At 42.6% G+C, this 25,944-nt stretch overlaps 2 protein-coding genes across 3 annotated transcripts; one reads left to right on the top strand and one right to left on the bottom strand.

The window, feature by feature from the left end:
- Nucleotides 1–10,308: 10,308 nt before the first annotated feature.
- Nucleotides 10,309–20,997, top strand: kank1a (KN motif and ankyrin repeat domains 1a). 2 transcript variants are annotated; one of them, XM_068760613.1, is made up of 10 exons: nt 10,309–12,930; nt 14,702–14,885; nt 15,882–15,977; nt 16,211–16,414; nt 16,747–16,834; nt 16,969–17,188; nt 17,935–18,077; nt 19,013–19,213; nt 19,827–19,925; nt 20,026–20,997. In XM_068760613.1, exons 1-10 carry the CDS (start codon nt 10,749–10,751, stop codon nt 20,086–20,088), a joined length of 3,480 nt encoding a protein of 1,159 aa, XP_068616714.1. In that variant the 5' UTR covers nt 10,309–10,748; the 3' UTR covers nt 20,089–20,997. The 2 variants fall into 2 exon arrangements, with proteins under 2 accessions (XP_068616714.1, XP_068616712.1); XM_068760611.1 differs by lacking the exons at nt 19,013–19,213; nt 19,827–19,925; nt 20,026–20,997 and having other exon boundaries at nt 10,614–12,930; nt 14,702–14,881; nt 15,869–15,977; nt 17,524–17,962.
- Nucleotides 20,998–21,446: 449 nt separating this feature from the next.
- Nucleotides 21,447–25,844, bottom strand: cfap157 (cilia and flagella associated protein 157). Its single transcript, XM_068738782.1, has 9 exons — nt 25,690–25,844; nt 24,472–24,743; nt 23,872–24,025; nt 23,466–23,733; nt 22,860–22,981; nt 22,498–22,639; nt 21,945–22,105; nt 21,729–21,866; nt 21,447–21,543 (listed from the first exon to the last, which is right to left on the bottom strand). The coding sequence occupies exons 1-9, from the start codon at nt 25,842–25,844 to the stop codon at nt 21,447–21,449; spliced, it is 1,509 nt and encodes a 502-aa protein (XP_068594883.1).
- Between the last annotated feature and the right edge of the window lie 100 nt (nt 25,845–25,944).

Raw genomic sequence — 25,944 nt, 5'->3', positions numbered from 1 at the left:
TTGTGTGTCGATTACTTTTTTTTTTTTTTTGTAGAGCATTTGAACTTGTTGGCAACCGGCACGAACTGTTACACTTTGACGAAGGAGTTCCTTTAAGGCGGCAACTTAATTTTAACATGATCAATATATAAGAATTTAATTCTCAAATGTGTGTTTTCACCCGAGCCACGGTTTGTTATGAGGAAACACTCCAGGCTCTCGTAAATTACACAACATTGCTTTTATTTGGATTTAGATGACATTTGTAAAGGTATTGGTGCCAAATTGTTGATGAACATGATTTACTGTTTTCAGAGGCGGATGAGTGAATGAAAATGACCTCAAAAGTTTTTGTTTTGTGGGGGAAGATTTTCAATCAGCCAACAAGATATTGAGGACCCAGAGTCAGCTGTATACAATTATTCTTTCTTCATTTTCCATTATTTTTGATCAATCTATTAATTTGTTCACGACAGGCTTTGAATTACAAAATGATCAAAAGCATTCTTCAATACAACGCTAGAAATTAAGTATACTTCTAACTATGTAAAACAGGGGAAATCAGAAAACTTTCATACACACTGTAAACGGAGAACATCTGTGATTTTACGCAAAATGATCAATACATTTCCAATATTTTGCAGAATAATCCGAAGTATCAAAGCATTAATTGTGCCTTCGTTGTTCAGTAAAAACACAAGTGCGGCGTTTTTACTGTCATTTAGTTATATTTCTCTCACCTAAACATCTCCTGACACATTTAAGGCACACATCTCCTCTTCACCTTCAGCTGCTGATTACTGTGTTGGTTAATAAATAAACGGTCAGGAAAAGGTTTTCCATTACGTTTTCTGTCTGCCCCATTAGCTGATTTCCAGCCCTGAGCTGAAGCGTCACCATATTGACTGGCTATGGGCTTCACCTGGAGGCCCAGCACAGGGGTCTGTTCTCCTCTTATAGGACACAGATCGTTTGGCTGTCATTTTAGGAAGTCGTCTAATCTTAGCCGTGAAACTTACCCCTTGCCCAGAGGGCTGCTGGGTATCGGCTTGTGGCCGGGGGGGGGGGGGCTTGTGAACTCAGTATGTGCTACCTGCGTGCTCTGGGAGGAAGTGAGAATGAGAGTTACAGGTAAGCTGCATGAACAAATCGTTGGGATACTAGATCAGTGCAGCAGCCCATCGTGCTGTACATGTGGCTGTGACCTGCTGCTGTAGGGGTGACGATGCACACTGCAGCGTTACTCTGCTCAGCAGGCCTCTATAACATCTTTAATACGACACCCAACAGAAAAACCTTGTTTTTTGCTCTCTTGAAGTCTTAAACTCAAGTGAGTACACAGAGTTTTGCTCAGTGTCAGCTGGCCAACTCCTCAGATCTGGTATTCTGCATTTTTTTCTCTTGTCGATGTGTTAATAAAAAATACTTAAAGTAATTTTAAATATAAATAACTAGAGGAGCCAAATCTTTTCCCACTGAACTGATGGAATAAATGGTGAATAAAAAGTATTTATTTTCTCTTAATATTTGCCTCTGAGAGGTAGGAGTAAAAATATAAAATTGCAAAGACACTCGCGTAAATTGTAAGTACTTATAAGTTACACAGAACGTTTACTGGTTGTTCTAGATATTTACTGCAAATGCTTTTGTTCTGAATATGTTATATTGATCTTCCAGTATTATTGTCGTCCCTTGAATTAAATTCTCTCTGTACTAGAATCGGATCTTGCAGCCTTGGTCTTTCAGCTTTGAACAGACTGAACATGTTAGTGTTGGAAATCCTCGCCCTTGAAGAAAGCTTTCTCGTTTCTTCAGGTTTTCTTGCAGCTCATGGAAACTAGCATTTGGAAGATGTTTGGTCAGTCTTTTATTTTGTTGTTCAGAATGGCGTTGGTGAGGAGAGCTTGTGATTTTCCTGACCTGGGTGTTGTGGCCAGGAATAATAAGCCGTTTTCCCTCTGATGGTTTATTAATTCACCCACCTGCATGCCATTCTCTATCAGGATGCTTATTTTTGAGAGCCGGCTGGTTGATGATTCCGTGTGCATCTCTAGGCCTTTGGGACACACTGGGACATGCGGCAGCCCTCCTTTAGAGGATTCACTGCCAGGAAAATGCAGACCAATAGCGTGGCAGATGCAGGCATATTTAGATTTTCAGGGAATGAACCTCAACGTCAATACATGTGTTGAGTTTGACTCTGAAAGCCCCCCTTAAAGACCGCTAGATCCTAGATTCCTTTTTTGGAGTGAGCAATCAACAGGATAGATCGGAGGTCCGTAGTCCTGCTAATAGTGTCTAAAAATGACCTGCGTCTGCCTGAGACAAACTTACCGGCGTCTTTGCACTGCGAGTCCTTTCTGCAGCTCATAAAACCAGCCACCTTGAGGGAAAAGTTGACTTTAACAGAATAGCTCTTTTGTTCCAGCTCATAATGTATCCATTGATGATGACCAGGACCTCTCATGTTCAGAAATGTCCGTTACGAACACACCTGCGAAAACGGAGGTCGGCGCGGTCGTTTATATTAAGTGGGGTTCAGATTTCATAAAGAAAGTCCTGAGTGGAATGGAAAATAAAATCCGTGTCACACCACTCCTGAACAATGGAAAAGCTTTTGTCCTTGTTTACCCCGTTTGTCAGCAGAAAGCCCTTCCATCGACCCCCACAGTATAATAATATTTTAGTTTTTTATATCAAGGTAATGCGTTCTTTGATATAAATAACCTTTGCACATGACTCTTTACTAACTTGATAGGTGAGTAATTCATTCCATTTTGTGTCCCAGTTTTCAGGTTGCATGGTAGCCCGGACTTGATGCATGGCAGTTGCATGACCGCAGTAGGTCTTGTTGTGGGACTGGGAGCACACAGCTGCCACCATGGCTCAAACCATGCACGTGAATGGCAACGGCCCAGGTAACCAATGCTGTTATTTAATTATTCATGTCAAATGAGGTTCTGTGTTTTTTTTTTTCAGGTCGTATCAGCATGACTAAAGTTAGTTTCCTGCAGCACACATTGTCACTCCTGTTGATTCCCAGCTGCCTCATGAACAATATGTTCTTACCATTACTAGAATAACTCGAGCTGGATGAGGACACAATTGGACTAAATGTAGACTAGGTGTCCAGTTTCAGGCTTTTTTTTTTTTTAAAGGCCTGTGTATTTTGCGCGTCAACTCCTGCAGCACATTTACGACCAAGCAAAACTTAATTCACTGGGCTGATTTGCAAGAAGTTATTTACAGAGGCATAAAAAGTAAAAGAAAAATCTAGCTTTGTGCCAGCTAGCTACCTAGATATCGCTTCACTCATTGTATGATTTTCCACATTTGGCATAATATGGCGTTACAAATGTGTGTAATGATGATATTAATGGCATCTCCTTGCAATTTTTAAAATACCATTTTATTACATTAGACAAAACATTTGAAGTTAAAGACAAATGTTTTTCATTTGAATTCTTCTGGAATTATTAATGCAGGCCACAAATATTAGATTGGCACACAACAAATTATGTAGCTATCAAAGTTGTATTTCTTGGTAGGGATTTTTTACAGTCAACAAAAAAACATATCTTATTGAAGAACCTGATTTACTCCTCTCTAAATTATAACACACTGAGGTTTGTATGCTTTCATCCAACATGCGTGGAGAGAGAACCTTTATGCTTCAGCGTGAAATGACTGCTGTCAGCTGAGGCGTAGCTCTAAACTCACACCTGCAAATGGCCCGCATGCTTGGCCGGACTAACGGGAGAGAGTGAAGCGTCTTGCCTCCAAATCCCTCCCGGAATGCATGGCATGCAGGACTGATGCTTTCAGGACACTGGCGCTCATCCCAAGCGTCAGTCTGACACCGCCGTCCATCGACACTGAGATGTGATTCTCTTAATTTACAAATCTAATACATTCACTTTCATGGCTAAAACCTTCTCACTTTGTACTGAATGTGAAAAATGCTCAAATTGTAGCTATTCTCTAGCTGCCGTGCCCACAAAGAGCTTCTCAGCAGTGTTGGCAATCAATTTGTCAGCTGACTGCTGAGCAGAATGAACTGAGGTGTGATGTGTGGCTGAAGAAATGTGCCGTTACATGTTTGTTGTAGGTCCATGACCCAGCAAAAGTGTCTTCCATCCGTCCTTATGCAGACATTCAGAGTCATGAAGACACGGCTCAGTGGATGGTAGCAAAAAGATGTCCTAAATCTGTGAGGAAGCAGGTGTAAGAAGATAAAATAATTCAAGACTGTCTGTCAAACCAAGTCGGGGATGATTTTGAGATAATATTGGCGTAAATGGTGAAATCTTGTCTAACGCTCATCGATCATGTGAAAATGTATGAAAATACAGCAATACATTTTAATATTTCTTAATTGCAAAACAAAAAAAAACATGGAGTTTACCTTAATTACATAAATACTGGTAAATATATTGAAACAGGATTTTTTTTATGGGTGCTGTGGGTGTGTACATTTTTTTTATTGTTTGCATTCGAAATAAATATTAACCATCGCTGTTAATTTGCACTTTTAGCACAGTCCGCTGCAGCCCCCATGCTGTATTCTTAAATAATTAAAAACAATTGAGTTAAAAAAATATAAATTTAGAAATTCATTCTAAATTTCTAATATATTAGAAAATATGTCAAATCAACATAAATGGCACCTTTCCCTGACAAAGTCTTGGTCGCCCCCCCATGAGTCATTGCTCATGGGAAACCATGATGGCTTGGGTCCAAATGGTATTCAACCAGTCTGTGTCACAGCCCCTACAGAGCAGCAGTCAGAGTGGGTCTGACCGGTCCATCATCCTGCAGCTCACTCACAATGGTTTTATTTCAGACCCAGCTGCCATTTGGAATTGGCTGTGGTACTGTTTTCTCACTGCCCCAGTCGACACTTTCCTCTTGTGTTTGTGTGTTTATGTCAGAGCTGTGAGCTCATAATAACGGGGCTTGAGCTGCGTCTTCAAATAAGCCTCTAATTCACTGGTCCTGGTGCTCGGCACTCTTAATGTGTTTATACAACAGTGTTTGCTGGATGAAGGGAGACTCTATCTCGTTGTACATTAATCCATTCATTGCGCAGCAACGAGAGCTGAATAGTGGTTTTTTTTTTAGCATCAACAATGAATACACATAGAATATAGTAAGAGTTAGCGATGCCAGGGACTGACGCATTATTTTTTATAACATTGTACTTGATTTATGTCTATTGACTGATTTCTTGTAGGACAATGGAGTCTTGTTAAATTGTTGTAGGGTTAAAACGGTTGTCTAGTTTCTTCAATATGTATCTGTAAGTAATAAACATTTTGTATACAAAGTAATTTTTCTTCTGAAATTGTAGCATGCCTATTCATGGTGATGCTCTGCAGGCCCAAATATCTTTTTTGTTGTTCATCCTCTGCTGGAATAAACCAGCGGGCACCTTCACCGTGTTTAACTTTCTTGTTTTGCTTGACCATCAATGATTAGAGATTCAAATAGGCAGTGTTTTTTAAACAAGTTCAGTGTTTGCAGAGGAAGCTCAAACATTTCCCCTCGTCTGCGTCACGTAGACTAGAGAGTTGACTTGTTGAATTTGGCAGCAGAGTCTGGCACGACACTGCGAGTTCTTCAAAACCGCCAGTAGATAACTGCCCTGCTCTGCTCTGCTCTGCTCTCTGTCCTGCCTTGGTTCAGCTTTAAGACGGCTAGAATGCACCGTTTTAATGCGCTTCATTGTTCTGTTTCCTGTTTTTTTCCCCCGTGATCTAGCTGTTCCTAGTGTTGAGCAGCTGCAGGATGATTTGCTGATCAAATGTTGGCTATTTCGTTTATGAGTAATTAGGCGTATAGAGTTCTGTCAGAGCCAGGAAATACCAGGCTGCATGAAAGCTGTGCGCTTGTTAGACCTCTAGAGTCCCCTCCACCCAGCCACTTGCATCATGTTTGGTTTCACTCTGTGTAACTCATCGACTGGTGTTAGACTCTGAGTACGAGAGCAGCAAACTTTATAACGTTTATGTCTCACTGTGTAAAAGTAGTTTTCTGTTGATGAGCAGGTCGTCTTCAGTGTTGCATTAATTTTGATGTGGAAAATAAAAGGTCATGTAAGGGAAGAGTTGCCGCAGAGCTCTGCCTAATATGCTGAACTCAACATGGATTAAGTTCAGGTTATCCTTTACTCTCATTCATTCAGTGACCGTCTTGTCCTGAATCAGCTGGTTGTTGGTTCTACATTCATTTATTTAGATTTCTTTGCACATTCTCAGAGGATGGATTTATGAAAAAATCAATTGAGTCTGTGTGCTATATTTTGCATTTATGCTAAATGGTTGAGTAGGTAGGGGAAGAACCAGTGAGGCTGTTGTACTTGCAGTAAAATGTTTTAATAAGTTGTTTAATCTATAAAACATCAGAAAATGCAGAATTCAAATGTCACATCTGACGTGCTGGAAGCAACTTTGTTCTCGATCGATCACTGAAAAGATTGCATTGAAGTTTCAATAAAGTGCCATCAAAGTATTAGAATAAAAAAAAAAGTTTCTAAATGCCTAAAATAAATAAATGAATCATTAACTTATAATTCTGTAAAATCATGCTTTCACACTGAATGGTGGTGGTCATCAGTCTGTTGACGGGTTTTACATTTTATTTATTGACGTCTATTTGTGATAAATAATCAGAGGTAATTCACTCATTTAAATACATCAGTTGTGTAGCAAACAACTTGTCGATATGTTTAGATGTGGAGCCCAGTTAATTCTCCAAGGCCACAGACTGGCTAAATTAAAAGCCGTTTGTCAGCTCTAAATTTAAACTTTCTCTGAGCCAGGTCAAAATAAGACAAACCATGCTTTGTTTTTCCTCAGATTAAACATGAAGGCTCAGACTCAGTGCAATGTTTTAAGGCCAAATGCAGGGAGGGATATCAGACACTCGAACACGAAGGATTTTAGTTGGTGAAGCATTTCATATGAAACCTTCAGGAAAGCTCCAAAACCTGGCTGTATTTAAAGTTTTATGCAGAGCACATGTCTGTTAAACTGGAGACGCCTTAAACGTGTGCATGTTGGAGAATTGGGCTGCAAAGTGATCAGTAGGCTGGCATTTTAGGATGTCGATGCTTTTTACCCAATTCAAAATGTGTTCAGTGAGCGCATAGTTTCTATTATAGCTTCTGACCTGGATGTCATCTAGGAAAGGCACGTGATCAGATCCTGCAAACATGCAAGATGGAACGTTTTAACAGCCGCGTTTTCTTTGTGATCCCATTGGTTCCTTTAATTTGCATGCTTTATTTCTCAACAGTACAGGACATTGCAAAAAAAAAAAAAAAAGGTAGGACATCCCTTATGGCCAAACTTGGGCCTGATGCATTAGAGCACACAACTTCAACATATTCCTAATTAAATCCAAGTCTTCTATCCAGCACTTGGTCATGTTTACACGAGCACACTTGTGAAGGAATGTTTGAAAGTTTGGCCTTGGCAGCTAATTTCTCACCCTTAATTTAGCCGATTTCATGTAGAATAACGTTGGGGTAGATAAAAGATGCATGTCTGAGGGCGGAGATCCCAAAATACTAATGGTGTGTAGTCATATTGGTGGAGCTCAGTTAACTTTAAGATCTCCAGGGTATCACCTCATCATCAAGAAATGTTCCGTCCACTGGCCGTGTAAACGGTTTTAGGCAGGAATGATTGTCGAATACGATCTCGTATTCAACAACAAAACCTGAAATGGTTTTATTCGCTGAGACGAGCTGGTGCTGAAGGAGAGAACAGTGTGGTGCCACACACTGCAGGCTGTCTAAATGTTGTGGCGTCCCTGTCAGTTTGACAGTGTAACAGCTGCTGATCGCTGGAGCAGACTCCTGGGCTCCTCGCCGTCACTGGAGCGTGACCCCCCCCTTCGGCTGTCCCGTGTTGATGAGGTCATCGTTCAGCTGTTCAGTCTCTGTCGTGTCAGAGGAACTGCCTGTTTCTTCTGTGTGTGAGTGACATGGTTGGTCAGTGTTCAGTAGCTCGTGCCAGGGAGAGTCATGAAACCCAGACGGCACAAGACTGCGACTGTGCAGCTTCGCAGGGATCATTGCCACCAGAGAAAAGTGGGGCGTGTTGTCTTCAGGGCAGTGCAGGAGAAAACACCACCTGGTCTTTGTTTAAGAAGTGTACTCTTAAACCTCTGATTCATAAGCTTCTTATTCCCCCTCATGGATTCCGTTTCAATGTGTGTTATTTTAAAGTGTTAGAAAATATAGTTTGTGATGGTATTTGTACGTTTTGTTTGGTATGTTTTCGTCAACTTCAAAGAAAAGCAGAAACCTTACGGCGGAGACCCTGGAACCAGAGTCTGTCCGGAGCTTTGACTTGATAAATTTCCTTAACAATGACATTATCAATATAGATATTATCTTTCTGCTGATTCCAGTGAAGTAATAGAATGAATCATAAAGGTTTTGCCCTACGGCCCTTAAACGGAAACCAGTGTTTTTATCAATCCATTTTTTCTTAAGATACCAATTCATTAGTTGGTTCTGTAATGGCTTTGGATTTGTTGTATTTTCTGTCTTAATTCATTGTAAATTGAATAAAATGAAGGTCTATAGGTTTTCATCTGTTGAGAGGACAAATGCAGCAGTTTGATAATGATAACCAGGTTCAGTCTGAATACGAAAACAGTTTAAAAAAATAAAATACAATATATATATATATTTATATATATATATATATATATATATATATATATATATATATATATATATATATATATATATATATATATATATATAAATAATCTCCAAAGCATGTTTCCTGTAGATTCAATGAAAGAATCGTATTTCATAGTTTAAAATGCATTAGCTCTCCCCAATCCCTAGGACTAGGTGTTAAAGTAACTATGTGGTGAAAGTGTATTCTGCAAAGTTGGATCACAAAGTGCTGTTTAAAAGTTTGACATGCATGGCATTTAAGCTATTTGTCTTGACAACAGGCTGTTATTGTCATGGGTTCACCTCCCCTTTACCAAATAACAGGGCTCTTATTTGGGCAGGGGGAAGCTCACAAGCTGAGAGTTCATCTCAAAGGCTCACAGGATTGGAGGAGGCAGCTGTCCAATAGTGAGCGTGAGCAGCGCAGTGCTTAGTTTACACCAATAGTGAAACTTTTTTTTTTCTCTTATGAGTGAATTGAGAGTGCATAGTGAGGAGAAACGGCAGTTCTGTGGCTCTAACGTCCTGATCTGAGCACGGTAGTATCCTGTCCTCTGAGACAGCCAGGGAGCAGGAGTGAGACAGAAAAAGTGAAAATGGAGCGAGAGCTGCTGTTCTGAGGTGAGTGAACAACAAGGTGGTGAGGTTATAGCAGCTGGCTGAGCCTTGCTCGACTGTCTGCGATGGCTGAATGGAAAGGACTGACCGAAGTTAGCTGAACTGGGTGGACTGGAAAAGAAGAGCAGGGCTGTTTATTTCAAGCGTCTGTTTGTTTTCGTCGGCAAGAGTTCCAGGCATACCAAGAACAAGACGCTGTATTTAGCCAACGCGGTGCGACTGTAGGGGAGTCTGCTAATGGCCTGGAAAGCTGCTGGCTCTGAGGACGCATTTTCAATTGGATGTGAGAGTTTGGACTTTGATTTAATCAGCTTTGATTGATCTGTGCCATTTATTTATGAACAAGCTTTAGAAATGCATTAATTCATTTTTTATTTCAGACTCGGGGTTGATTATTAATAGTTCATTTGCAGTTATAAAACTCAGACCTTGACATGAGGGATGGATTTTGGACTGAAAATATTGACACTTTCTGTTTTATCTGCCTTCCTGCCCCTTTGGTTCTTCTCTAACCCAGGCTCTGTAAACGGCTGCATATTTATCGGTCTCAAGTTGCTATCTACATTTTGATTTTCACAAGCCTCAGCAAGTTGAGTTGAAGGATAAGCACGTGTATTTTGAAACGTATGATGCCTCTCGTTGTTTTGTTTGTTGACTTTGCTTACTCTGAGCTCGTAGGCCACCCCATGGCAAAATGATTATCGCTCACACTTTTCCAGCAGACGTGAGAAACCTGAGACGTGTTTGTACTTGCTCTGGGGAATTATGATGCTTGTCAGAGGCTGTGGAAATGTGTTAACGGACACTACAGGACTTTCAGGGGCTGCAAAAATAGTCAGCAAAATGTTGTTCTTAAATTCTTAATCACTCTGTTGATGTCACATTCGTAAACCAACGCAGCAAAAAACAATATTGTAGACTATTTGTTTTGTATTGATAAAAGGAATGAAAAATCAGAACTCTTCACTCATCATTTCTTCTTTTGGTCTTTATTTTAGAAAAAGGACAGCGATGCCCTGGTACGGAGGACGAGAAGAACTCTTTGGAGCCATACTATGTTGAAACACCATACGGTTATCAGCTCGACCTTGACTTCCTCAAATATGTCGATGACATCGAGAGGGGCAACGCAATTAAGAAGCTGAGTATCCAGAGGAAGCCGAAAGCGGCTAAACCCTTGCCAGTGGCTCGTGGAGGCACTGGCAGGGGCAACGCTCGTGTTGAATGGACCTCCACAGACTCCCTTTCCTCCTCCAACAGCGACGACAAGCGGTCACCAGTCTACAACTCAAAGCCACAAATTGCTCCACCGCTGACCCCCACCCTCTCTAGGGCAACCTGTGACGTTCCCCAACAGCAATCGTATTTGAGCATCACCGAACATAAACCACTTCTCCCTCCTCCGTCACCCAGGTTTGCCCCTCGTCATAACCCCCAGGTGGAGAGAACCCTCATGGAAACGCGCCTTCGCCTTGAACAGGAGCGTCTGCTCATGCTGCCGCACGGTGAGCCCGGGATGCCCCGCCGCCGTCTTGCCAGCTTTGGCGGCATGGGCTCAAGTAGCTCGTCATCTTACTCGGGCTCCATGGCCCCAAGCCAGATCTCTCCCAGCACGCATCAGCCTTTGCTAATCAATGGTCACCTCCCCAATGGAGAGTATAACCATTATTACCCACCATCAATGGGTAGTTCCATCCGCCACAGCCCCATGAGCTCTGGCATGGCTACGCCTGTGACAAACGTCAGTCCCTTACATCTTCATCAAATTCGGGAGCAGATGGTTGTTGCCCTGAAGCGACTAAAAGAGCTGGAGGAGCAGGTGAAATCTATTCCCATCTTACAGGTTAAGATTGCTGTTCTTCAGGAAGAAAAAAGACAATTAGCTGCTCAGTCCAAGAATCAAGGTGCTTTTGGCTTCCGTAAGCGCTCCTATAGCGTAGGCAGTGCTGACCAAATGGAGAACCCGGGCCCCATTCAAAAGGTCACAGAGCTGCATATCATGGAGCCCGAAGCCCCGGAACAGAGTGCTCAACGCCTGGAGGAGTTCAGACATCTGGCTGCAGAAGTTCAAGCTCTGGAGACAACGACCCAGGAAAATAGTCCAACTAAAATTCAACCTCAGAAGCACATGGGCAATCAGGCCCACCATAAGTCCATTGGTGTGGTCACTGATGAAAACATGAACAACCTTCCTGTCATTCCCAAGTGGAAAAATGAACACCGTTTCCACGATGTGGGGGTATCAACAGAAGGGCAGGACATGTGCAGCACTGCAGTTGGTGTGACTGAAGCCATGCTTGGCATGACCAGTGACGCTGAGAAAGAGATTGAGCTCCAGCACCAGACCATCGAAGCGCTGAAGGAGAAGATCTACCGCTTAGAGGTTCAACTGAAAGAAACGACTTATGAAATGGAAATGGGCAAGCTAAAACTGGAGCTCCAAGTGGCCGGTGGGTCAAATAAGAAAAAAGCAGACAAAGGTTTTATGGCCAGGCCTGAAATGTACAGTGTCTCTGTGGAGGCCAAAGTCCAGATGCACAGCCAAGGAGTAGGCAATCATTTGGAAGTCAGCCACACAAACATGGTTAAAACGCCTCAAAGCCACACCATTGGAGTGTCCTGTCAACCCAGTGTGCACAGCGTTTCCCTAGGCCCAGAGATCCCAATGGAACAATGGGTTGTACGTGAGCGTGTAGAAGTAAATGACAAGTGTGTCGGTAGATCGGTGGAAACATGCCACCAGAAGGTGGGCATGGAACTGAATGTTTGCGAGGTTGGTGTTAACACTGAGGAATCGGTAGACACTCTGGCGCTCTGCAAGCCCATGACCGAGTTGAGCAAAGAGTCGAGATCGATTGGCTGCGGAGATTGTTCAGTGGATGTGATTGTCAGTTCTATCAAGACGCTGGTGTCACAGGGAACTGACACGGATGTTTTCTTCAAAGTGGACTCTGGTGTCATGGCCGTTTCTGAGTCCACGACTCAGCAGACCAACACTGACGTAGAAGCCGTCAGCAGATCCACCAACACTAAAACGACTGTCCTAACTGACTCTTCCACTGATATGGGATTGGTCACTAGTGACAAGCACACCAACACGTCCGTGACTGAAATGAGGACGGTTGCTGCTGGGGAAGGACTCGTCAAAGATGTTCTCTCAACAGGAAAGATGCGTTCAATTGCTGTTGGAACCACCACAGATGGGGAGTCATTCCTTGGCGAATCAGGCTTTACTAAAACCAAAGAATGTGGGCTGGGACCAATTAACATCCATGAGAACTTCCTGGTTGGATTAAAAACTAGGAACATAGCTTGCGGCCCCTCCCAGCAACCTGAAGTGTCTATAAGCAGTGGAAAAGAGCCTATTCAGGCAGTGCCACTGCAAGCTCAGGCCCAAAGTGGTGTCGGACTGGACCATTATATTGAGCGGGTGCAAAAACTGCTGCAGGAGCAGCAAATGCTGCTGGCGGAAAACTACAGCGAGCTTGCAGATGCTTTCGGTCAGCCCCAGTCTCAATTTGGATGCCTCAACAATCAGCTGGTCAGCACGCTCTCGTCCATCAACACGGCCATGAAGTGCGGAAGTGCCGAGGACATCCTCAAGCTGCAGTCAGACTCGGTGAACTTAAACAAAGGTGAGGGGAGCACACCACATCCAGCACTGATTCTATTCGTGTGTCCATATGGATTCCAAATGTTCCAGAATCATTCACTGCCGAGCAATGAAAGCAAAGTTTCAGTAAAATTACGTATAATCTGACACGCAAATCTTATGTTGCTCAATCTGAATAGCTGGCAAGTATTTAGTGTAGTCGAGTATTTAGTGCTCCAGGATGCATTCAAGAGATTGTGCCGACTTTATTTATCTTCCCTGACAGATTGTACAAAAGATTAAAATAGTTTCATATCTGCTTCGCTTTGTAATCGAACATTGTCAAGTTATAACAAGACAAATACATGCCAAAAACAAATTGAGTGCTTTGGAGTTCGCACATTTGGCTGCCCACCGTCTTAAAACATGCCAACTCGGCGCTTGTTTGCGTGTTGCTTGTCAGACGAATGACTTGACGTTTTACAGGATTATTCAGAGGACAGAATGACTGTTGAAGCATTGACATGGAGATGATGAGGTGACAAAATCAGATGTATTTAAAGCATGAATGCTGGCATCATCTCTGCTCTGCTGTGGAAGATGCAGTCTGGAGTCTGGGCTGGTGACCGGAGCATTCACACACTGTTTAAAAAGAATCCTGATAGGATTGGACAGGCAGACATTAAAAATGCGGCGGGGCTTTGGATGTGAACCAACAATGAGCTCATTTCTTTTTGGGAACCAGGGCTGTTGTACCAATCAGCCGCTTGTTGTTTTTGTGGACTGGCCTGCCTTCACGAACGCCTCGGTGTTGATGCTGATTCATGGCTCCTCCTGAGTTGCATAACCTGCATTCATGCTGGCTGGCACATGAATGCAGGGTGACTGTCTGAGTTGTTTGCGTGCTTGTTTGCTGGCCTCTTTTGGAATGTAGAATCATTAATCAGAATACCGCTCCCGTTACTGGGACTGGAAATTATGAACAATTCCTGTTCCGACCTTGAGAGAGTGCAGTAGTTTCAAATGCGTTAATGAAAGAACTAGAAGTAACTTCCAAGTCTGTTGGCTGTACTATTTTTGTTTTTACTTGAGGGCACCAACCAAAACAAGCAAATGGTGTTAAAATATGTTGATCTTTATGTTTTTAAGATGTTTCCATATTTAATTGTGGCTGATTTCTCTTAAGTTGTATTTTTTATGTAAAAACTAATTTCCCCATCACAATATGGCTCTTGTCTAATGATATGGCGAGACTTGGAAGCGAGAGGATCCCAAAAGCATTTTAAAGTAGAGGCTCCTAATATTAAAAGACGTTTAAAAAGGCTGATTTACCTCTTATTTCCATTCTTAAACTTTCAGGGCCTTTTGGATTTGTCTTTTGAATTTACATCTTATTTCTGATAGTCATGATTTAATAAACAGTCAAAGCAATTAACATGTTCAAAGAGAGGCTAATCTGCCGCAGCAATACGTGCAATAAATGCTGATTGAATGAAACCCAACACTGTCATTCATCACTGATTCAGATCTTGCTAAATTATCCATGGAAACCAATTACTCCACCTCTTTGACAAATCAGAAACATGCCTCAACTGAAATATAATGTCTGTTGGACCGCTTCACTCATCGCAGCAAGCTGAGAGAATGCCTGAAACGGGGCCCAGCTCATTAGAGCCTTCCTACATGACAGTTTGCTGGTCGTAAACCCCACGTGGTGTCTAATAATGGTGTTACACTTTCACTGCATAAAGGCTGAGCTGCCCTTTCCTATCTGTGCTCTGGACGCTGACTTCGGCCTACCTCTCCTTTCACAGAGGGCCATCAGCCGCTGTGCAGCCATCCACTGTCTGTTTGGACAGAGCGGCCCCCGACGGACAAGACTTCAGGCCGACCTGCAGACCAGCCTGCCAGCTCGCCTGCACAGCAGCAGCAGCAGCTCAGTGCGGCTGAGCAGAAGAGCCGTATGGACCTGCAGATGTCTACAGCACTGCATGGTACGTTAGCACCGACCATCACACATTGTTGGTGGGTGCGAATGCCACAGCATGCTTGTACTCCACCTATCCTCACTTGTCTTTGGGTATTTATTTCACTATTACAGGATCACTTTCCTGCTGTCCTATCCAGAAGTTTCTCAAAATGACTGTGTGCCATGAGTGTAAAGCGGCAAGCTTTACAGCCTTTCTGCAAAAACACAAGGTTTAGCCGCTGTTTGTTTTTTTAATCAATCTGATTTTGAGATTCCTAAAAGTCTCATTGACACGTTTCTCTAGTGGTGAAATTATATTTTCAGGTAGTTTTGAGGAAGCAGCAGATTTGTATTTTTAGTCATTTATTTCTCAAAGGACATGAGATTGGGCTGCTGATTGATGCAGTTGTTCTTTCTGGTTTCACACCTGCTTCATATATTACAAGGATCATAAACATCATCAGGGTGAATTCTTCCTGGTGAGCTGATCCCAGCCGGCAGGAAACCTGCTGCTGATTGTACTTGCTATAGTGCATCCGTGCAGTTATATGCACGTTGATGCATGAAGAGGCATACTCACCACAGCTATACCCCCCCACCCTGAGCAGTGGAAGAGGTTCCACCACTGGGGCAAGTCCTGGCAGATGTGCTGAGTGTTCTGGCTAACAGCTGGTGTTCTGGTTTTGCAGGCCTGTACTTAAAATGACTGAGATACTTCAAGGTTTGGGGGAAATTCCAGCATCTCACTGACGGATCGCTTTGAAAAGAACATGAGATGGATTCTGGATGGTTCCTTTGCGTTATTTTGTTTTGGTTTAGAGTACAGTATGTTCTTGTGGAATATTTTCGCAGTGTGCTGTTGGTACTTTTACTGAAGGAATGGATTTAGAACACAAAATAAAACCAACTAAATCAGAAGAAGCCCCGATATTTGACGTTATAACAAGCAGCTGTCATCATTCAGGCATCCTCTGATGTATGTGACTATTCTACTGTTTTCTTTCTCCTTCAGGGCAGCCGTGCAGCCAGAGTACCCTGAAATCCATCATGAAGAAGAAAGATGGCCGACCTGACTCGAACGGCGCGAAGAAGAACCTTCAGTTTGTCGGCGTGAACGGAGGGTGAGTCTTAGAGGATATTCATAAGCGTTCAGAGTAACTTGAATGCAAGCAGCATTGTAGAGGTTTGTGTATTTGCATTGTTAGGTTCTTGTTAGATGTTTTTCAGGTTGACGAAGTTCTTAATTAATTCAATTACAAGCTGCTAAATCGATGTTCTTTACTCTAAAGCCTGACTTTAATAGCCATAACGCAAATTGGGACGAAAGCTTGTAATTTTCAATTTTTTGCTCTAGGTATGAGACGACGTCAAGCGACGACTCCAGTTCAGAGGAGAGCAGCTCCTCTGGGTCGGAGGAAGAGGATGAGGAGAATGAATATGGAGAGGAGGGAAGTAAAGAAGTGGAGAGATTGAGCACCAGCGAGGAGTTCCAGCAGGAGGGAGCTGAGGATGTGGATAAGAAGGATGGAGAGGAAAGTTCAGAGGAGATGAGAGAGAGGTAAAGAAACAGTAAAGAGTGTCACTTTGAAATGTTTGTTTGAATTATTTCGTTATTTTTAACAAATATACGCCAAAGAAATAGGTTCAAATTTCACAGAAGTTCGATCTTAATCATTTTAATTCTGCGAGCAGAGTTATGAGAGTGACTCATAAGTAGCTGAATAATAAGGATTTTAAAATGGTGGTTTATTGAATCACGTTTGTGCTTGCCCTTGAAATTAGTTTGAAACATGCCTCAATAATCTGGGATATAATCATTTTGAATATATCAAATAAGGACCAGCTAATGGTTTTTGAAAGTTGGACCAATAACTTTTGATTTCTCCAAAGACATGAGCTGAGTGAGAAGATGTTGGCCGCGTGCAACGTTCTCAGAACTCACCTCGCTGACCCGAAGGCTGTTGGCAGTAAAGAAGTGGTGAGGAGTTTTTTACTTTGTGCTCAGTACTGCAATCTACTTTGTTTTATGCTGAAGCAAGTTGGGTGATAACTTTTAACAATAACCAAAACAGAGTTTCTATTAAAAATGACCCCCCCCCCCCCTCTTCCCAGAGAGCCTGTCTGAACACGGTGCAGCACGAGTGGTTTCGGGTCTCCAGCCAGAAGACGGCGCTGGCGGCCATGGTGGACGACTACATGGAGGCATTTAGAGCCGTCTCAACGGCCGTCCTGCGCCACGTTGTCAACATGGCCGACGGCAACGGCAACACGGCGTTGCACTACAGCGTATCGCACTCCAACTTTCAGGTGGTGAAAACGTTGCTGGATGCAGGTGAGTCACCAGGAGTCGAGTTGGTAGCACGTCGTCGTGAAGCAGTCACTCAAAATTGAGTTTAAACCACAGCGAACCAAATGCAAACATAAAACCTTTCCTTCCTATAGATGCATGAGTAATGATCTGAAGCTGTACTGCAGTATTTAACAGTAGGAGTACTTTAGTAACTTCTGAGTAGTTCCCACACCACTGCACGCAGCTATTCCTTACCGGTTCAGTGGTATGCGATGAGGTCCTGGCCACTCGCAGCTCTAAAAGCCTTTTTGTCTCCTCAGCCTTTTGTGACCTTGTGCTCTCTGACGCTACATCCAACCCCCCCGTTTCCATTGTAGCCTTTGTCCTCGCACCGTCCGAGCTCCTTGGACCTCTCCTCCCCTCGGTGGCGGTGCAGCCACCCTCGTACCCGCCTCGGCCCCACCCTCACTCTGAAGTCTGGCCTCCTTTCAAAGCTGTCAGGGCTGAAAAGGCTGCACAAAATGTAAAGGATGGGACCTTTAAGGTTCAAGCTATGAATTGTGGTCCCGGCTCTTTTGTCAAGGAACAGAAGTGAAGTCGTTGTACGTTAGTGTACCGTTGACTGACAAGTCGCCACGGTGACAAGTCAATCACAGGCTGTGGTGGCATGGAAGACTTTGATTCCCACAGAGACCACCCACACTGAAAGCATATTCTTTTAAACTGTCTGAGTATTAAACATGTTTTCAATGTGTGTGTGTGTGTGTGTGTGTGTGTGTGTGTTTCAGATGTGTGTAATGTGAACCAGCAGAATAAGGCAGGATACACACCCATAATGCTGGCAGCACTGGCGGCAGTAGAGACGCCCAGGGACATGCATATTGTGGAGGAGCTGTTCAGCAAGGGCGACGTCAACGCCCGAGCCAGCCAGGTCAGTGACTGGAGGTCAGAGGTCAGGAGGCAGCGACAGACGTTACACGTGGTTTAGGTTTCAACTGTGGAAATGAAGGTTGTAGTGACGGATGGACTGATTCATAAGTTTCCACACCAAGAAGGGTGACATTAAGCGCTACTGGCTGGCGTGGACATACCAATGCCAGAAAGCCTGTTCATACACCAGACAAAGTGAAAAGTCTGCCAAAAAAACAAAACATCAGGAGGTTTAATGCCAGATGTGTTTGTTACCCTGAAGAACACGTTATAGTTTGGTGACATCAAGTGGTAAAAAAAGGTAACTGTTCGGATTTGCAGCCTTCGTGTAAGACTTTTATTTTAGTTTGCTCACTCATTTTTGTAGAAGACAGTTTTTTTTTTTGTTATTATGCCTTTGGGTTTTTGTTGTGTTTTTGGGGTTGGGGTCAGTGAACATGACATGCAAGAATTACTTTTTCCAAAATGGTGATAAATATATTTTTGGTGTGCTCCTCAAATCTTTGTTTCATCAAAGCAGTCGTCAGGGAACCAAGAAGCAGAAAACAAATCACCCACAATAACTTACAAAATCAGTTTAAGATGGTTTCTTATAAAAAAATTAATAAAACATTTTCAGGTTCTGGTTTGTTAAGTGAAGATTTGATGTTGTAGTGTGTTTTATTTTATGTTAAACTATTAATGTCTCGACTGTGGGCGGCTGGTCGGATAAAACGATGTCAAGAATCACTTGTGACTAGTTTTTATACTGAAAAAAAGTAATTCTTACCGGTACTTCCCTGATGAGTCGCAGAACTTCATATGCCTGGTAAAAATAGATTATGTGACGCCATTTTATTAAGAAACCCTGATTATTTAAACGCCAAGCCCAACCCCAGACGCACCAATGGAGACGTTGAAACGTGCCCCCTTTCTGTGTTGGTGCCCCCGTTTCAGGCTGGCCAGACGGGGCTGATGCTGGCGGTCAGTCACGGCAGGATGGACATGGTTCAGGCTCTGCTGGGAAACAGAGCCGACGTCAACGTCCAGGATGACGAGGGCTCCACGGCGCTGATGTGCGCCAGTGAACACGGACACGTCGAGATCGTCAAACTGCTGCTGGCCCAACCCGGCTGCGACGCCACTCTGAGTGACAGCGTGAGTGACCGGGTGTGGGAGGGGCGATCCTTGAGTGTTTAAGTACGAATAGTACTTTATGCCTAGACTTCACTTTAATGGGGAACTAGAAAAGCACTCCAAGCAGCTCATCCCCCTCTAATTGGGTTTACACCGTCCACATAGTGATCTGGATCATCATCAAAAGATTCTGGATTGTTCTTGGTACATTTTTATACACCAACTTGCTTTACTTTTTCATTATTTTAATTTCTTCTTTTGAGGTTTGGACTATGGTTTGAACAAAAGAATAAACATGGTGGCATTTAGTTTGAACAAATCAAATAATCAAAATGAATGCGACTGATAATCTGCAGAGTGATCTTTTAATGGAAATGACAATGAGAAGGAGTCTAATATCAAAACTAATAAGGTGAGCTCCACCTCATTCAGATCCTGATGTCATAACAGTCAAAGCAAACAGTTAACTTTTTCAGAATTAAAAATAAGGACCTTATATTCATTGTAATTCTATGGCGGATTAAAATTAAACTGCTTTCTGTCGGTCATGAATATACTAAAAATGCGGGGAATTATACTTCCTCCTTCTCTTTTCTGTCTCTCTCCCTTTCTGTCTTCCTTTGCTTCCCATCAGGATGAGAGTAATGCCTTGTCCATCTCTCTGGAAGCAGGACACAAGGACATCGCAGTGTTGCTTTATGCACACGTCAACTTCTCCAAAACGCAGTCACCAGTACGTCCTCATCACTCCCTCCGTTTCACCCGGTTTAAACCTATAAGCATCTGTTTACAGGTGACCTTTACACTCGCGCTTGTGTATGTTTCTATCCCAGGGGACTCCTCGACTCGGCAGAAAGACCTCTCCAAGCCTCGCTCGGAAGGGCATGTTTGATTAGGACCCGCCTCTCGTCACAAACCCTGCGCTGCTATTGGTTCACAGTGAACGACGCCTTACCCACACCCTGATGAGGAACTTCTTCACAAACACCAACCAACCAATGAGATTTTTTGGAAATGCTTTTTATTTATGTGCACAAGATCGTCCATGTTGAGCCCAAAGTGCCCTTTTTAAATATGAATGTAACCAGTTGGTGCCTCAAGTCCTATCACATTCTCATTTTTCCTGAAATGTCTCATAATCAGCAGACCAGCAAATTATCCCACAGTGAAGTTTCTTATTCCTCTAACGATGTTTTTTTATTTTCCTTTTTGACCACCTTTGTTTTTAGGTTTTTAATTTTAAAGCTCAATGTTGATCATTTAAGAGCACGGAAACGTTTTTTTTTTAATTCTCTATTTGTGAGTGCACCAGGTTAGACGGCTGAGAATTATCCAACCACATGTTAGAGGAAATGCTTCCCGTATATATTTCTCACGTCAACATCCCAGTATCACATGTATGCTCAGCTCTACAGTATATGCACCAATCTTGGATTAATGGAAACAAGAATAGACGTAACCTAGCCTGGACAGATTTTACTTTTATACAAATCTTTTGTATCTATTTAAAAAAAGAATCACAGTATTTTGGATATTTCCTATTACTGCTTATCAACCCATGAAGTTATATATTTATCAAAGTATAGTTTTAATGCAGATATATCTATTTCATTGTACATACACCAGTCATTCGAGTATAGTTGCTCTTGTGTTCGTGTCCAGTTTCTTTAGGTCTTTCATGTAACTGTCTGTCTTCCTCTAGTATTCATCAAGGTACTGACTTTCATCCTCAAATGAGAATTGAAGTGCCTGAGACTTTGCCATATTACAATAAACGTCAATTAAAGAACATGGATCTGTGAATTATCATTAATGACCATTAAAGCTTAACGTTAAAGAGAAACTCGGGGCCCACAGCCTGATCAAAAGACTTCTGTAACTTTTCACTCTGCACTCTGCAGCTGGTCACGTCTGCCAGGAGACACGTGGGCTAGCACTCACCTGGAAACCAGTGTGTGAGTGTAATGGGAGAACTGGTTTAAATTTTAACTCGTCAGCCTCTGTGTCGCTGCTGAATCTTGGGCTTGCTTCGGGTTGTTCTGTAGACTTCAGCGGAGTTCATCTGTACCGTTGCATGAATTTACATGTTTTAGAAATGTGTCGACACTGCAGTTCCTAAATGCTCTGTTCCAGTCGAGCAGAAGAAAATGGTCCCTTCTCTCTAATGGGTTGTTTGACTTGATTTATTTCAGCTGATAATGCTTCCACACTTCGAATGAAGGTTTTTCTCTAGCGTGAGTAGCACACAAGTCATTCATTTTTTAAGTTTGGTGAAAGAGATTTTGGAGGGCAGATATTTAACGGCTGAATCGGTGGAGTTGGAGATGGCTGCTTTCTGACTGAAGGGCTTCCTGAAGAACAAGAACCAGTGAAATGGGTGAGTAGAGCTGTGTCAGCGAGAACGTTTAAAAATAATAAATTCTAGAACATTACGGCTGCTATAGCTTTGTGATTAAACCAAACGGAACAAACATTCTGATGGCCGTCTTCCTGAGACAACACTGGCCTCTGCTGAACATTTAGGTGAATAACAAACCTGTACAGAGGCATGCTGGTGCTGCTGGAGGATGTGTGTTTTTGTTTCAGTGTCGGGCGGGGTACAAGACCCAGATCCCCCGTTCTGTGGTTGGTCGACTCTGAATTTGTACTTGGAGAGGGATTTATACTCTCTGCTCTGTAGAGACATGAAGCGCAAAGATGGTGAGAGAGCCAGGAGTGCTAAACAACCCTTGGGAGCAAAAGCTCGAGTTACCTCGCCATTGCCGGGTCAGAGGTCGCCACTTCACGCAGTTGGTCATTCTCAGATTTTGCGTTGGTGGCTTTGGGGGGGTCCAGGACCAACAGCAGCTTCTGCATCAGCTCCTTCCACTGGAGTACAGAGTCCACTTCACATTCCTGCTCAATTGGTGCCTCCTATGTGTAACGGTCGTAATCGGGTTTAGAGAACGAAACGTTTCCCGGCAGCAACTCCAAGCATCGCCATGCTGCATTTTTACCTCCGCCAAGGCGGGTAGGTTTTTGACTGTTTGTTTGTCTGATTGTTAGCAGGATTACAGAAAGACTGCAGGATGGATCTTGATTTTAAAAAAAAGAAAAAAAAAAAATCTGGTTTAATTTAATTTAGATTTCCCTTTTTACTTATTCAAAAGCATCAAATGAATGAATAAAATGTGTTCAATTCACTGACAATAAATCAGTCATAAAAGGGATTCTGATCCAGAATGAGGTCAGGAAAAAATATTAAATTTTAACATTAAAAACTCCATTTATAGATTCAAAAATCAGTTAAATCAGTTCCGTTTTACCATCAGGGCTTGTCTGAGAGCGGAGGCTGCTTCCTGCATGATGATCTTCATCCTCCTCCGCTCCTCCTGTAGATCCTCCTCCAGCCGACTTGCTTTGGTTCTATTTTTACTGCACTGCTCAGACAGAGATTCCCGGCCCTGCCTGAAGACACAACACATCGTTACTGATATTAGTTCACCCATGTCTCTCCTACTGCGACAGGTCAATTTACTGCTGTGCAGTCAGTCCATTATTTGGGCTGCTATTTTAGTTATGTGCCTGATTTAGCTTCATATATCAATCTTCTAAGATGTCTGTTGAGCATTTGCTCCTATAACTGGGATGTCATTGTGGTGTCAAAGGGGAAGGAGTGAGCGTCGACCTGAGCGCCTGCATCTCAGCCGGGACTGCCGAGTCCTTTGCCGGAAGCTGCTGGAGTTCTTGCTTACAGTCTTTAAGTTCTGCCTGCAAATGCTGACACTTTTCTTTAAGCTGCTCCACCACCTGAAAGAAAGAAGATGTCAAACCTGAATGAATGATTAGTGAATCAATTGTTTTTAAAAATAAATTATACAAATAAGAGATTCAGCTCCGCAGTCCAACTATTCTTACTAAGGAGATATGTTATAGAATAGCATATATCTTGTTGTTCATATACCTAAGCAAAGTCAAAGGCAGTATGGGTGGTTTTAGACAGAATCCTCCAGGACACCAACGTCGCACATTTAAATTGTTACATCGCTTTATTCACTTTTATTTGATAAACATTAAGTTTTGTATTGAACCAAAATATTTTAAACATTTAAGACTGAAATATTCATACACAATTTTGCTGCATTCGTTGAAAAGATCTAACAATTGCAATGTCATTCACTACAATGACTTACATCTGGATCCAAGTCCTACCGGGACCAAGCAACGCATCGACAGACATCAGGTTTTTGGGGGGGGGGGGGTGAAAATCTGAAGTACTTTACTGAAGTACTACCTTCTTACGAATGCAGCTCTGGCGTGACGTCTCGCTAAACAGTTGCTCCAGGATGTCCACGTCCACATGAAGCTGACTCTTCCGATCCCGCAGGGCAGAGTTCTCTGACATGAGAGCCCGAGCCTGCTCTGATAGCTGGCTCAGCTGAGCCTTGATCTCCGTGTTCTCCTGAAGGGCCAGCCTGGTCCTCTCTGGGACCTTCTGGTCCACTAGGTGCTGCACCTTTGCTGCCAAGGCCATCGAGTGGCTCTCCATTTCCTTCTCCAGGCTTGGGATAAGGAACCGGAGAGAATGGATTAGGAGAGGGGGGGGGGGGGGGGAGTTCAGCCATTGTGTATTTAGTGATGCCTATGAAGACATATCGATCTATCTAGTTTATTGTTTCATGGAAATCATCAGACTCAACCTCTTCTTTTCCATCAACGCTTTAATTTCTAGGCTGTGTATTTCATCTTTATGTTCCTCCATGCGATTGGCCAGCTGCTTCTCCAGAGACTCCATGTGAGATATCAGTTGCTCCTTTTGCTCCTGAAACTCCTCCAGATCAGCAAGCCTCCCCGCTGAAGGGAGGAGAGGGCTTTTAATCGCACCGAAGTATAAAATATGTTCTGATAATAATTTTGATTCTGTAACAAATTGTGTTATAAACTGCAGCGGAGACATTTTCCCATCCATCCACACCATTCTTGTTGTATTTAAATATATATTTTTGGGTTGAAGGTGTGAATTAGTCTGACAGGATTGTCAACATTTCCCATAACTTGTAGCAGCTAGCTATCAGAGTGGCATCAATAAGGTCTGTAACCATTTTCAAAAAGGTGAAAAGTCTTTTTTTTTTTGCTTGATACCTTTACTACCGTCTCAATTAAGTAGTTCCGTCTCTTCTTTTAGAGCAGTGGGGGGGGGGGGGGGGGGGGAATCATTTCCAATTTTAAAAACCCATTTGATTGAACTTTCAAGAAGCTTTACTAACATCTGGACTGATGTCAGAGATGTTCAGTCTCACCCAGCGCTGCATGATTTGTGGTGAGTTCTTCAATATGATCTTGAAGCTCTCGTGTCAGACAGCTGTGCTGCAGCTGGATGGCATCTCTGTCCTTGTCGGAGGCCTGGCGCTGACTCTCCAGACGCTCCATCAGCTCATCCACCTCATCTTCTTTTTCCAGCAGAGCGCGTTTCAGGTAGTCGACGACGTCTTTCTTCTCTGTTTCCAGTGTGGCGCACTGAGCGTTTAAGTCCTTCTCCTGACTCTCGAGTTGGTCGCATTTTTTCTGATACCTGGAGGAGGAAGAGCATCAAAAAAAAAAAAAAAACATTTCATGATTCTGGTTGTACATTCTGATGCATAATGATGTGAATCTACAGTTTATCACTTGGTGATACTGATAATTGTTAATGCCTGTATTTGCTGCAGACGTCCAACTTCTATTAATATTTTAAGAACTAGGAGGCCATGCGTTTTTACCCCCCATGAAAGCTTAAAAATGACGATGCCTTCAGAACATTTTTAAGCAGCATCACAATGGCATTTTCAAAAAACGTAAAGGAAAGCAGAAAGTACTTTTGCAATGATAGTTTTTCATGGTGAAGACAATTCTGACTGACTTGGCTGACAATTACTCAAATTACTCAATTACTCAAATGTAATTACTCAAATGACAAATTACTCGATTGAGTAATTTAATATTAGTTTTATTGGTATTTGTTAAATGTCGATGATTTATGTACTAAGGACTTTCAACGGAAACAAGACCGCAAGGGCTTTTTTGAAATGCTCCTCTTAGACAGGATGTTTGGCTTTATTTGTACTGTAATACATGCTGCTGTGTGACTGTACTTGTACTCTAACATTCTATCTAATAAATATATTCATCATCATCATCACAATACATTTTATTACATTTTCTACATAAAGTATATATATTTTTTAATTAATTAAGAAGCGTAAAGTAGCACGACATGGGCGTAAAGTGGAAGGAATCTAAAGGCCCGCTTGCGTTCATGTCATTTCCCATGACTCACTATGTCGTGTTATTAAACATCTCAACATCGCTGCGTACGCTTTGACGCAGAGGCTGATTCCGATAAACGACATTACGAAAGCGCGACGGAATTTACGTAACAGCGATGAAGCGATTCTTTCATTCAAAGTTTGGAAAACAATCCACATTGTTACAACATGTCGTCTTTGAGTAGCTTGAACGTGTTTGTTTTCCGGCCTTACCGCTCCAAACTCTCGTTCAGATATCGTATTTGAGTCACGTATAGATTCTTCTCTTTGTCGTCAGAACCACCGGATTTATTTGAATCCTTCCGGGGACCGTCCTTTTTCTCCTCATTTTGATTATCTCCTTTTCTTTTCTCCTTCATTTTTGGCATTCGGGTTATTAATTACTAGAACTTCTCCTGAGATTTTCTTCAGTCAGAGTTTTGTTACGTTGTTGCTAGGCAATGTTGCATTCAGGACCCCTCGAAATGT

The sequence above is a fragment of the Brachionichthys hirsutus genome, chromosome 4, assembly GCF_040956055.1.
Source record: "Brachionichthys hirsutus isolate HB-005 chromosome 4, CSIRO-AGI_Bhir_v1, whole genome shotgun sequence".
Lineage (NCBI taxonomy): Eukaryota > Metazoa > Chordata > Actinopteri > Lophiiformes > Brachionichthyidae > Brachionichthys > Brachionichthys hirsutus.
The sequence above is the reverse complement of the archived record's forward strand: the minus strand, read 5'-3'. Positions and strand labels throughout refer to the sequence as shown.

What these genes read in the sequence shown, in the direction of transcription:
- kank1a (XM_068760613.1), top strand. Translation starts at nt 10,749, where the DNA reads ATGGAAACGCGCCTTCGCCTTGAACAGGAGCGTCTGCTCATGCTGCCG. An exon ending in CTGTTGGCAGTAAAGAAGTG is followed by an intron (nt 16,835 to 16,968) that starts GTGAGGAGTTTT and finishes CCCTCTTCCCAG; the next exon opens with AGAGCCTGTCTGAACACGGT. An exon ending in TCAACGCCCGAGCCAGCCAG is followed by an intron (nt 18,078 to 19,012) that starts GTCAGTGACTGG and finishes CCCCCGTTTCAG; the next exon opens with GCTGGCCAGACGGGGCTGAT.
- cfap157 (XM_068738782.1), bottom strand. Translation starts at nt 25,844, where the DNA reads ATGCCAAAAATGAAGGAGAAAAGAAAAGGAGATAATCAAAATGAGGAG. An exon ending in CTGAACGAGAGTTTGGAGCG is followed by an intron (nt 24,744 to 25,689) that starts GTAAGGCCGGAA and finishes TTCCTCCTCCAG; the next exon opens with GTATCAGAAAAAATGCGACC. An exon ending in CACAAATCATGCAGCGCTGG is followed by an intron (nt 24,026 to 24,471) that starts GTGAGACTGAAC and finishes TCCTCCCTTCAG; the next exon opens with CGGGGAGGCTTGCTGATCTG.